General features: G+C 38.1%; 1 protein-coding gene across 1 annotated transcript in view; it reads left to right on the top strand.

Moving 5' to 3' along the window:
* mfsd8l1 (major facilitator superfamily domain containing 8-like 1) overlaps positions 1 to 14,001 on the top strand; it is a 46,440-nt gene that overhangs the window by 3,596 nt on the left and 28,843 nt on the right. Inside the window, exons 2-4 of the mRNA XM_061883299.1 lie at positions 6,610 to 6,795; positions 6,898 to 6,960; positions 9,380 to 9,499. Of these exons, the coding sequence (XP_061739283.1) occupies positions 6,610 to 6,795; positions 6,898 to 6,960; positions 9,380 to 9,499 (369 nt within the window). The remainder of the gene's footprint in view (positions 1 to 6,609; positions 6,796 to 6,897; positions 6,961 to 9,379; positions 9,500 to 14,001) is intronic.

The following is a 14,001-nucleotide window of genomic DNA, read 5'->3' as shown; positions in this document are numbered from 1 at the left end:
ATAGGTTCCCTACCCCTGCGCTAGAGAATGAAAAGTGCTTGAAACTGCATGTCAAAATCTCCGTTCGGTGCTACACCAACTAAATGCCGAAGCAACAATTTCCAGATCAACACTGTGAAAAAAAAAATCAACAGAAGGAGATAACGTCCGCAGAAACCTGCCACAGAATGAAAGACATATACTATTAAATTTCCTATTATGCGGATCATTTTTATTAGACACTTATTGAGATATCTTGTGTGACATTAAGCACATTAGTGCACTTTATTTGTTTTTCACTATTGTAGTGGGGTTCTGTACAAAAAGTGCACTTTAATTTAGTGTTTTGATATCTTGGTGACTTCATGCACAAAAGTGCACTCATAGCTTGTTTTAAAATGTCTCTGACAATCTTGCACTTTCTGTTTTGGAAATGACATGAATGTTTGTGCCACTGTTTAATAACTGTTTAATAAATACAGTTTTGGTCAATTGACTTAGTTGTGATTTCCATCTCTGCATGAAAGTTTAAAATGAGCATATATTAATGCAGTATGAAGAAGAATGTTTTAATGTAGACACATGGACTCATCATACTGCTGTGATTATATGTATCAAGTGTTCATTCAAGGCTAAGGCAAAATATCGCGATATATATCGTGTATTGTGGCATGGCCCAAAAATATCGAGATACTAATAAACGGCCTTATCGCCCAGACCTATGAAAACGTGACACAATCACAAATCCCCTGTGAGTCGTTGTTCAGTCTTGGTACATCAGTTCATTGTCAACTTCCACAGCCACACAATAGTTACACAACTCACACATTCAGTGACTCGAGACTGGAACAGTTCATGTTGCTTTATTCTCTATGGGTTGATATTTCACATTTATACGTCTTATGTTATAACTTAATTCTGTCTGTTTGATAACCACAGTAAGAAAATAGAAATTAGGTGTGCTAGCTTGATAAGCACGTCGATTATCTTATGCTGCGTTTCAGTTACCTCGGAAGCTGGAAGTCAGAGCTGAGAATGACGTCACAGCCGAGTTGTGCGCATTCCAGTTACGATGTCGGAAATCAAAATGGCCACATCCACGAAAGCTATGTTTGCGTATACCTTGTTGAAATATAAAAAAACTATGGGAAAATATACACTCTTTCTGCAATCTTGCAGCATGGTGGATGAAGAGGAAACAGACGCTGTTGCTCGCGATGGAGAGCGTACTGTATTTACCACATGAATTAAATATAGTTTACACTACTTTGACCTTGGGCCGGGCGATATGGTCTTTTTTTAATATCTCTATTTTTAGGCCATATCGCGATATACGATATACATTACAATATTTTGCTTTGGCCTTGAATGAACACTGGATACATATAATCACAGCAGTATGAGGATTCTATGTGTCTACATTAAAACATTCTTCTTCATACTGCATTCACATATGCTACTTTTAAACTTTCATGCAGAGAAGGAAATCACAACTAAGTCAATTTTATTAAAGTTATTAAGCAGTGGCACAAACATTCAAGTCATTTCCTAAACAAAGTGCAAGATTGTCAGAGACATTTTAAGTGTCAAATAAAAATGAGCTGCACAATGGGAAATCAAATAGTATTCGTCCTTCACTAGGTTACTACGAACGTTATTAAATTCTCTTCATTCTCTCACGAGTTACTTTTCAAATGATGCTACGTATTAGCAGTAATGCTACTTTTTATAGCAACGCTTTTGCCCCACACTTGACAAATTACGGTTGTCTGTTCGACATATTCCCACTTCAAGCCGAACCACCGCCAGACGATGGACCCCCTGCTGTTTTTATTGGGAATTAAGTATTCCTTCATTTGTTACCAGATTTCGCACCTTCTTTCTCTCGTATTACGACTCGTACGGCTACGTTAGCATCACAGATAACGTTACCCAGTCTGCTACCTCTCTGCAGGGCGAGGGCGTGTACGTATGTGACGTATGACGTGACGTGTGTAAGTTTGTGCGCCTGCTTGTCTGTGAGAAGGAGAGACTGGAAAGAGTGAGAAGAGCCTGTAGTGTAATGCCCGCAGCTAAAAGCAACTGCGTGAGAACGTATACTCGAATATTACGATAGTCATTTTCTATATCGCACAGAGACAAACCTGCAATATATCGATATATCGCCTAGCCCTACTTTGACCTTACTACATATAAATGTACGTTGCTGATTTATTACGACAAAAATTGGTCAAGAAGTGATAATAGCAGATTTTATAGAATCGCATTGTATTGTTAACTTGCACAGCAGCCATCTCTGAAACAAACTCGGAGATGGTGAGAATGTTTCGACTTTCCGAGTCGGAAATCCATTCCATTTGAAATTCCGCCTTGGAACTTGGTATTTCCGACTTCCCAGTACAAATGGAACACATCAAAAGTCTTAAATGGATGTTAGAATATTAGCTAGCCCATTAAACATTAAACCACTGCTACACAAACATATTGTATAAATATCAAAATTTACTACCATATTTTTCGGATTATAAGTCGCTCCGGTACACGTCGCACCGGCTGAAAATGCATAATAAAGAAGGGAAAAAACATATATGTCGCACTGGAGTATAGTCGCATTTTTGGGGGAAATTGATTTGACAAAATCCAACACCAAAAATAGACATTTGAAAGGCAATTTAAAATAAATAAAGAATAGTGAACAACAGGCTGAATAAGTGTACGTTATATGACGCATAAATAACCAACTGAGAACGTGCCTGGCATGTTAAGGTAACATATTATGGTAAGAGTCATTCAAATAACTATAACATGTAGACAGGGTATCTGCAGGTTTCAGCAAGTCAAATTTAAGACTTTTTAAGACCTTTTCAATGCCACTTTAAATGAAATTTAAGACCGAAAAAAATTATAAAAAATCTATAAATATAAGCGATGGTTGGGGATCCCACTGTACTACAACCTCACTGACAATCAGTCAAGTTTACTTTTTGTATGTTTATTAATAAACAAACTGATAAGCACCACTCTGCCAAACAGCTTATCAAAAATCTTGAGAGATCCAAAACTTTGACATCCAAAACAAACAAACCAACACCAACGCCAGTAAAAACATAATAACCGAGGTGAAGGTAAAAGTAAATTACATTTGGTCAATAATAGTGCAAAACAGTATTATAACATCAACAACAAAACACTGAACACACACTCAAATGAGCCTCAGTTGAGCTTCAGCTGGCTGTTCTCATTCACGAGTTCTGCCTCTATTTTTTTCAGCTCACTCATTTTTTCTTTGTATCTCTTGAAGAGATAAAAAGATTTTTTCTTTGTATCTCTTCAAGAGATACAAAGAAAAAATGAGTCAGCTGAAATCACTCACTTTTACTCAAAGACGTGCCCCGAAAAAACAAAAAAACAAAACTGGCCTGACAATTCAAGACCATTGAGTACTGAATTTAAGGCAATTTTAGGAATTCCTAATACATTTAATACTTTTTAAAGCCTTAATTTTAGATACATGAATTTAAGACTTTTTAAGGATCCGCGGATACTCTGATACAACATGCTATACGTTTACCAAAAAATCTGTCACTCCTAATTGCTAAATCCGATGAAATCTTCTTCCACAATGTCTCTTCTAAACAACTCTGCCAACCCCAAAGGTATGCGCCGCTTCCTCTTGTCATTTTCTGCTGCATATTTCACTACGTCCAGCCCGTAATCTGCAGTACACGATTTCCCTTCTGGTGCCATTTTTGTTCAGCCCTTCTCAGTTTTTATAAGTTACCGCCAACGATGAAATTATCCGTTTTAATAGTTACCGCAGTAGCATATAGCAGTTAGCATTCCATGACCCACAATGCACTTCTGCCATGACCCTCCCCCGCCAAATTCTTATTGGATGACGTGTATGTGACGATTGCTGACATGTATGTGACCATTGCTGACATTTTCTTCGTCTCTTCCGCGAATGAGATAAAAAATATTATTTGATGTTTTACGGTAATGTGTAAATAATTTTACACATAAGTCGCTCTGTAGTACATGGCACACCCCTGGCCAAACTATGAAAAAAAATGCGACTTATAGTCCGAAAAATATGGTACTTAGTTTGCATATTAAAAAGAACCAATCAGCTACGTTCAGATCTGTAGCTCAATAGTCACAACACAGGCTGAGGTTGTCGTTAAGTTCTCAATGATTAGTTAATTTTTGACTCACAGCTGCAAGTTGATTCAGAAGTCGAGTCTTTGTATAATGAGGATGATTCAGTGAGATGCAAGCAGGGATGGGGTACCGAATCTAGTACTTTTTTGGCACTGACCGAATCCCGCAGGTCCTACTGGGCACCGTTTGACATAGAGTCAAATGTTTCGGTACCTTGGGTGCACGTGACATCACACCTGGTTGCTGACTCAGTGGGCTCTGAGCTCTCCAATACTTGGCGATCACTCCAGCAGTACTAAGAGCAGATTTTTAATGCCAACAAAGGGATTGACTCAAAAAAAAATCCTCCAACCGAAGTAAAGTAAGGGTCCACTTTCCAGAAATACGCTAACCTAATGCTCAAATACATTGGCTTTGCTATAGACATGTTACTGATCAGCATCAGCTATTTCAACTTTTTCTTTTCAACACCTTCATATTTGTTAATTAAAACTACAACTAAAATGTACGTTACAATCAAACAGCTGGTAGGTAATTGGTATAATGCTTACAGTATTAACATTTTGTTGGGCGCAACAGACTGAACTGACCAACACATCATAAATTAACGTCTTGGACTTGCAATTGCAAAAAAAAAAAAGGCTAAACTTGCAAATGATACTCACAAATTTGATAATGAAACAAGATATTTCAATAAAAAAGGAGATTTTATCATCAAAAACAATTAAATTTATTAACACAGACAAAAGTACAGACAATTAGTACCGTTGAGGACCGGTATTGATTCAAGTCGTGAAATTTCCTCGCTCCTAAATATTCTAAAGTCAACTGTCGGCTTTATTATAAGAAAATGGAAGAGTTTGGGAGCAACAGCAAGTCAGCCACCAAGTGGTAGGCCACGTAAACTGACACAGTGAGTTGCTACAGAGCTCCAAACTTGTGACCTTCCAATTAGCCAACGTACAGTACGCACAGAACTTCAAGAAATGGTTTTCCATGGCCGAGCAGCTGCATCTAAGCCATACATCACCAAATCCAATGCAATGCGTCAGATGCAGTGGTGTAAAGCGCGTCGTCACTGGACTCTAGAGCAGTGGAGACACCTTCTCTGGAGTGTTGAATCATGCATTTTCATCTTGAAATCTGACGGACGAGTCTGGGTTTGGTGGTTGCCAGAAGAACAGTACATTTCGGACCGCATTGTGCCGAAAGTGAAATTTGTTGGAAGAGGAATTATGGTGTGAGGTTGTTTTTCAGGAATTGGGCTTGTCCCCTTAGTTCCAGTGAAAGGAACTTTGAATGCGCCAGCATCCCAAAACATTGTGGATAATTCCATGCTCCCAACCTTGTGGGAACGGCGTGGCGCAGTGGGGAGAGTGGCCGTGCGCAACCCGAGCGTCCCTGGTTCAATTCCCACCTAGTACCAACCTCGTCACGTCCGTTGTGTCCTGAGCAAGACACTTCACCCTTGCTCCTGATGGGTGCTGGTTGGCGCCTTGCATGGCAGCTCCCTCCATCAGTGTGTGAATGTGTGTGTGAATGGGTAAATGTGGAAGTAGTGTCAAAGCGCTTTGAGTACCTTGAAGGTAGAAAAGCGCTATACAAGTACAACCCATTTATTTATTTAAAAGTTTGGAGTGGGCCCCTTCCTCTCCCAACATGACTGTGCACCACTGCACAAAGCAAGATCCATAAAGACATGGATGACAGAGTCTGGTGTGGATGAACTTGACTTGCCTGCACAGAGTCCTGACCTGAACCCAATAGAACACCTTTGGGATGAATTAGAATGGAGACTGAGAGCCAGGCCTCCTCGACCAACATCAGTGTGTGACTTCAACAATGGACTTTTGGAAGAATGGTTGAAAATTCCTATAAGAGTTGAATCTGTAATAGCAGCAAAAGGTGGACCGACATCATATTGAACCCTATGGGTTAGGAATGGGAAGGCACTTCAAGTTCATATGTGAGTCAAGGCAGATGGCCAAATACTTTTGGCAGTATAGTGTTGATTGATGAGGTTTTATGTTCACAATAATCCCAATAGTTATTTTAATGAGTGTCTAAGCTTGAACAGTAATTCACTCTCATTAGAAAATGTAGCTATAAACCAAGCCTTACTGACTTTAACATGATCGCAAAATTATTGTAGAGTAGCGATTGTGTTGCTGTTAAATAACTTTATTTTTTTCACTTATAGTCAAAGTTGATGGGACTATTATTTGGAGAATATTAGGTTTGCTGAGACATACAAAAAACAAAAAAACGCTTGCGTTTTATTTGCTACCAGTCATGTAGAGTTGTAGCAGAGACATAGCTGCCGTATATAAAGAACAAAGCCAGCCAGCTTGCCTTTTCTATTTTCTGTCTTTAATTGGTCAATTCTGATACGCACAATATATGATTTCGATTCATATTGTATGTCTGAACCATGCAAGACAAAGGTAACCCTCTCATTTCTCTCTCTAGCTGTGATACTTCCTACAATATGGAAGTATTTGCAAACACTAGATGCACCTCCGTACTTCCTGGGCTTGACCCTATCAGCATTCAGCCTGACCGGCCTCCTGTCGGGCCCGCTGTTTGGTCACTTGTCCGACAGAACGCGAACCACCAAGAATATAATCTTGTTTGCCAACCTTTTTGAGATTGTGGGTGAGTTCACGCCTTGCTTGCACTCATATTTAGCCTGTAAAAAGGAACACATTCTTTCTCTTGTTCTTCTGTGTTGACCTTTCTTTTTCTTTGACTCTATAGGTAACTTTATGTACTTTATGGGTTTCTCCAAGTGGCTCCTATTGTCAAGCAGACTGGTGGCAGGTAAGGCAAAAAAAAACAACCCAAAACCTGATGTTCTTTTATTTGTAATCAATTTGAACCTGAAGGTTGATATCTTACTATTGACTCTAGTCTGCATCTAAGTAAGCACTGTCACAGTAGCCTTGAGCAAAGTTCCTAACTATCTATCCATTCATTTTCTACCGCTTGTTCCTCTCAGGGTCGCGGGGGGCACTCGAGCCTATCCATGCAGAACCTTTTCTGTCCTTGACTTGTGCAATGCATGCTTTATAGAGATAAGAAGTAGAAGAAAATGTCTCTCCAAGGCCAGTTTTTTAACTGTAATGGTGCACTGGTTCAAAAAAACAAAAACAAAAAAAACAGCCCCTGACCCAGTATTATCAACTGGGGGAAAGAACTGCTGTTCAATAATTATTGATGGGCAATATTTGCTTACAGCAATAGAGGGTCCATTTTGCCTTTGTGTTTGTTTACTTGTATATGATAACTTATGGACCTTCTAATTACAATGATAAAAATAGAAGTTCATTGAGTTTTAAAGTACGTTGGCTTGGAAGTGCAAAACACTTACATTTCAAGAAACAAATTACAATCTCTGAAAACACAAAAACAAAAGAAGAATCAACTTGCAATTTCAGAAATCAAATTAACCCATAACACTTTACAATTTCAGAACAGACAAAAACAACAACTTTTGTTTTTGTGTTTTCTGAATTCCTAAGTTGTTTGTCGTTTGTTTTTGTGTTTTCTGTAGTTTTAATTTGTTTAATGAAATGTTAGTGTTTTGCACTTCCAGGCCCCCGTATTTAATTCACATTTGAATTGCGATACTTATTCATTCAGGTTTTAAATCAATTCATATTTTTCAAAAACCCAAAAAATTAATAAAGAAATAACATTTATGTTTATGTGTGTATGTATGTATGTACGTATGTGTATATGGATAGATATCTATCTATCTATCCATCTATATATATATATATATATATATATATATATATATATATATATATATATATATATATAAATATATAGAGTAGAGGTGTGGGAAAAAATCGATTCAAATATGAATCGAATCGTTTACGTTGTGCGATTCAGAATTGATTCTCATTTAAAAAAAATCGATTATTTATTTTTATTTTTTTTATTTTTATCAATCCAACAAAACACTACACAGCAATACCATGACAATGCAATCCGATTCCAAAACCAAACCTGACCCAGCAACACTCAGAACTGCAATAAACAGAGCAATTGAGAAGACACAAACACGACACAGAACAAACCAAAAGTAGTGAAACAAAAATTAATATTATCAACAACAGTATCAATATTAGTTATAATTTCAGCACAGCAGTGATTAAAAATCCCTCATTGACGTTATCATTAGAAATGTATAAAAATAAAAAAGAAAGAACAATAGTGTCACAGTGGCTTACACTTGCATCACATTTCATAAGCTTAACACACTGTGTCCAATATTTTCACAAAGATAAAATAAGTCATATTTTTGGTTCGTTTAATAGTTAAAACAAATTTACATTATTGCAATCAGTTGATAAAACATTGTCCTTTACAATTATAAAAGCTTTTTAAAAAAAATCCACTACTCTGCTTGCATGTCAGCAGACTGGGGTAGATCCTGCTGAAATCCTATGTATTGAATGAATACAGAATCGTTTTGAATCGGAAAAATATCGTTTTTGAATCGAGAATCGAATTGGAAAAAAATCGATATTATTGAATCGTGACCCCAAGAATCGATATTAAATCGAATCGTGGGACACCCAAAGATCCACAGCCCTAATGTGTGTATATATATATATATATATATATATATATATATATATATAACTATCTGTCTATATCCTGTGACCTGTTTTGAAAAGGTCATTAATCTGTCAATCCTTTCCGTGTCCGGGCCAGGTAAGAATCAGAAAAACATAACCCCAAGAATTGGCATTGAATGGAATCATGAGGTGCCTAAAGAGTCCCACCTTTATAAAATGTTATTTTATGATTACATGAGTGCTTAATTTGGTTTTAAAATACAGTTGACAATAATATCGTTTATCAGCAATAATTTGTCCAGCAAAATTTGTTTTTAGCCCAGCCCTACAGTATAGTGCTTCTTGGACATAGGCATGGACACATGCAGCTCATTTGCAATAAAGCTCCAGGCACACATAATGGTGTTTTCCCAGTAGGGCTTATTAAAAGCACTTTTTATTCTGATTTTCAAGGCTAGATTTTGGAAGACACACTTCTAAAACACTATTGTGGGACCTTTGAGACTACTTCATATGAGACTTTAATGCTGCTTTTCTGAAAAAATAAGTTTATATTTGTACATATTTATTCAGCACCTACTGTGTTATGTTATCACAATGTCTTCTATTCAAGTGTTGTAATGGAGTTGTTCTGGACATGTTCTCCTCAGGCATTGGCACGGGAGCCGGCTCGTGCATCTTCGGTTTCCTGACGAGAAGCACACCCCCAGAAGATCGCGCTACAGTGTTTGCAGCTGTCATGGTGTGTCGACAAGTGGGCCTTCTAATTGGTGAGCTGAGGTTGCACAGTATGGACGCAAATCTTGTAAGCTTTAATTCATCGGGAAAGAATAATCACACTTAATTGTTTTCCAGTATATACTCGTTGTCCTTCATTCAGGGTGGTGTTTAAGAAATATTCAAAATAGTAGTAAGAGCAAACTTCATTGTAATACTGTTTAAGGCTGGTGTATTTAGTTACTAAAACCTCAGGCCAAACGCATAATGATGTCCAAATGGTTATTTATCGTTGTCACCATGTTGCAAGGTTCTACAAAATGTACAATCACAATGAACAAGCGAAACACTCCAGTGAATGCGTGCAGGATTAGCTGATACAGTGGTACCTCGGTTGGTTATGTGACGCAGCATGACCTTGAAAAAACCTGTAGTGCGAAACAGCGTAGTCCATTGAAATGAATTGAAACCAATTAAATCGGTGCTTGGTTCCCCAAAACATTAAAATTTTAACATATAACCTATCTTCTATTAACAAAAACAAACTTTTAATGCAGAAAAAAGGGTATGTACTACAATCAACTACAGTAGTTTTTTTAAGTAATGTAATAATAATGTACATCATTGGTGTGTTTGATGGAGAAGTAGCTGGAGGAGATTCCCTAAAATCCACTCTCCATCAGCAGTTTCTGCATATTTCCATGGATACAGGTTTAGATGAGACATTATTTTAACATTTGTGGCTGCTTTTTTCTTCAGTATGGTGCAGACTAAGCTCAAATTGCTTTGCCAACTTAGCGACACGCTCAGTGATGTTTTTGATTATCATTGTTTTTAATTCATTTAAAGGCCTACTGAAATGAGATATTCTTATTTAAACGGGGATAGCAGGTCCATTCTATGTGTCATACTTGATAATTTCACGATATTGCCATATTTTTGCTGAAAGGATTTAGTAGAGAACATTGACGATAAAGTTCGCAACTTTTGGTCGCTAATAAAAAAGCCTTGCCTTTACCGGAAGTAGCAGACGATGTGCGCGTGACGTCACTGGTTGTAGGGCTCCTCACACCCTCACATTGTTTACAATGTGAGCCTCCAGCAGCTCAAGCTATTCGGACCAAGAAAGCAACAATTTCCCCAGCGATTCAGATGTTTTTAGACACATTTACTAGGATAATTCTGGGACATCCCTTATCTGCCTATTGTGTTGCTAGTGTTTTAGTAAGTTAAATAGTACCTGATAGTCGGAGGGGTGTAATCACGGGTGTGTTGACGGGTGTGTTGAGGGAAGTCACAAAGCTGCAGCAGGACAGAAGCTCCGCTGATCTCCGGTAAGAGGCGACTTATTACCACAATTTTCTCACCGAAAACTGCCGGTTGACAAGTAGTCGGGATCCATGTTCGCTTGACCTCTCTGATCCATAGTAAAGCATCACCTCCGGGAATTTTAAACAAAGAAATACCGTGTGTTTGTGTGGCTAAAGGCTAAAAGCTTCCCGCTTCCATCTTTCTACTTTGACTTCTCCATTATTATCGAACAAATTGCAAAAGATTCAGCAACACAGATGTCCAAAAAACTGTGTAATTGCGCGATGAAAAGAGACCAATAACGTCACAAACACGCGTCATCATTGCGCGACGTTTTCAACAGGAAATTTAAAATTGTAATTGAGTAAACTAAACCGGCCGTATTGGCATGTGTTGCAATGTTAATATTTCATCATTGATATATAAACTATCAGACTGCGTGGTCAGTAGAAGTGAGTTTCAGTAGGCCTTTGATATCATTTGTTTCTTTTTCTCAGCACGGTTCTCCACACTAACCATCGTCCTTCCCGTGGTTGGAAAACAAAACTATGTTGATCTCTAGCAATAAACCAATGGGAGCAAGTAAGACCGGTTCTTCTGGTTGGCTCTTACAGGGTTCATGTAGCATTCACTACAACAACCAAAGGCAAGGGTGCTTGTATCTCTAATGTTTGCTTGCAAATTAAAGCAACACATAGCTCTTATCTCAAAACACTCTTACGGCGGGTCATTTTTCAATTGAAGTAGTACTATATGTTTAGTCTACTTATTGTTAAAAATAACAGTAAATGACCAACCCTGGCATTTGTTGGGGTGCTGAGAAGAAAAAGGTCTTAAAGGGGAATTGCACTTTTTTAAAATGTTGTCTTGAAACACTCCGTATGTAAGTCAAGTGTACACAGTTTTTTTTTTTTTTTGCCATTTTAACAAATTATAAATGCTAGCAAAAGTCAGCTAACAATGGAGGTAATAGGATTTGCTGTATTTCGCCTATGAGGTTCTCTAAAAAAACATCCAAAAGTCTCCTCATTATTGAATATACCTGCTGTAAGTATACAGGTATATGTAATGTAGTAACGGGCACATTCATAATTGCATGTAAAATTTACTTAATTTAACAGACGCATTACAATGTTCACCGTATTTTTCCAGACTATAGAGTGCACCGGTATATAAGCCGGAGGTAAATACTTTGTGAAATTAGTTTTTTTTACACAGAAAGATTTTGTAATTTTGTATTCACATACCATAGTTTTTTGTAAATGGTGTCTGTAATACGGCAGTAAAATAAATGGCTGATGAAGAAAAAAAAACAGAACTCATTGTCATGGCTGCGGAAGCTAGCTCTCCAATCGGCTAAACAGACTCAATAATTCCACGGTGACATTTTGATGAATTTACGAGACTGAAACATAAAAAAAATGCCATTGTATGTTAATCATCTTAACAAAGACACTTGTAAACGTGTTAGAATTTTAACTGTTTAACGCAGAGGTTTCAAACTCAATTTACCTGGGGGCCACTGGATGCAGAAACTAGGTGAGGCTGGGCCGCAAGAAAAGATTTCTTTAAAAAATCTAAGATGCACTTTTTAATGAATTCACCTTTTTTGGATGGCTTTCCCGCCCTAGTAACATACTTGCCAACTCTCGCGATCTTTCCGGGAAACGCTCTAGTATCAGTGTTCCTCCAGACAACCTCCCGGGGCAATCATTCTTCTGGTTTTCACCCGGACAACAATATTAAGAATATGCCGCGATGACACTGCCTTTAGCGCCCTTTAAAACCCGCCGTCTCGTCCTCCTTTCCACTATACAAACAGTGTGCCGGCCCAGTCACATATTGTATGAGGCTTCTGCAGACCCACGGAAGTGACTGCAAGACATACTTGGTCAACAGCCATACAGGTCACACTGAGGGTGGCCGTATAAACAACTTTATCACTGTTACAAATATGCGCCACACTGTGAACCCACACCAAACAAAATTGACAAACACATTTTGGAAGAACATCCGCACCGTAACACAACAGAACAAATACCCAGAATCCATTGCAGCCCTAACTCCTAACTCTGAGGGTGTATATTTTAGCTCGGAAGAGTTAGGGCTGCATGGGATTCTGGGTAATTGTTCTGTTGTGTTTTGTGTTGTGTTAAGGTGCGGATGTTCTCCCAAAATGTTTGTCATTCTTGTTTGGTGTGGGTTCACAGTGTGACACATATTTGTAACGGTCTTAAACTTGTTTATACGGCCACCCTCAATGTGACCTGTATGGCTGTTGATCAAATATGTCTTGCAGTCGCCCACTGCGTCTGTGGAAGCCAAATACCACATGTGGCTGGGCTGGCACGCTGTTAGTACAGGTTGTAGAGGACGTTAAAGACAGTGCTTCCACGGTGCCCCCTAAATATTATTGTTTGGGAGAATGATTACCTCTGGATGGTCACTGAAAATCGAGAGTATACAATTATGAGGATGTAAAGCACCATTCATATAAAACTCGCGGGCCGCACCAACATTAAATTTTCACATCAAGGTGCGGGCTGCAAAATAACGTCTCGCGGGGCGCAATTGGCCCGTGGGCCGCGTGTTTGAGACCACTGGTTTAACGCTAGCTTCCTTACATTACGATGGCATGTACAAATATGCATAAACACTCCTCCAAACATCACACATAGGATGGTTTTGTAGGTACGAATTATTTTAGTTATACTGTAAAACTTACAAATGTTGCTTGAAGTGATGAATGAAGAACCTATACGAGTAGAAATGCTACGAACAGCTAGAAGACCAAACATTAATTGCACTTCTGGTTGAAAGCACTCGTCTCAAAAGAAAGGCAATGGAGCATTGGAGTACTTTGAGTGAGCGAACTCATCCAAAAGATGACGCCATAGCACAAACCACAACACACCTATTCAGTGTATTTGCTTGTTTTTTTTTTTACTTTATGCATTATGGGTGTCTGCAAAAAAAAATCCATGAATTAGCCCCACAGCTTTAAAACCGCAGTGTACAAAGCGTAGGTAAAAATTAGCAGCTTATAGTCCAGAATTGACTACTTTTTCTTTCAAGTAGACCTCAAAGTGTACAAAACATATTATGATTCAGAACCTTTTATTTTTTTTAGCTTGAATATACAGAGGATGGATTAGTATGTAATAGAATATATCTTTATTGTCATTGTACATTGTACAACGAAATTGTAAGCAAAACTCATTTAGTGCAAATTCATAATAATGCA

Source organism: Nerophis ophidion, linkage group LG22, assembly GCF_033978795.1.
Source record: "Nerophis ophidion isolate RoL-2023_Sa linkage group LG22, RoL_Noph_v1.0, whole genome shotgun sequence".
Taxonomy (NCBI): Eukaryota; Metazoa; Chordata; class Actinopteri; order Syngnathiformes; family Syngnathidae; genus Nerophis; species Nerophis ophidion.
The sequence above is the reverse complement of the archived record's forward strand: the minus strand, read 5'-3'. Positions and strand labels throughout refer to the sequence as shown.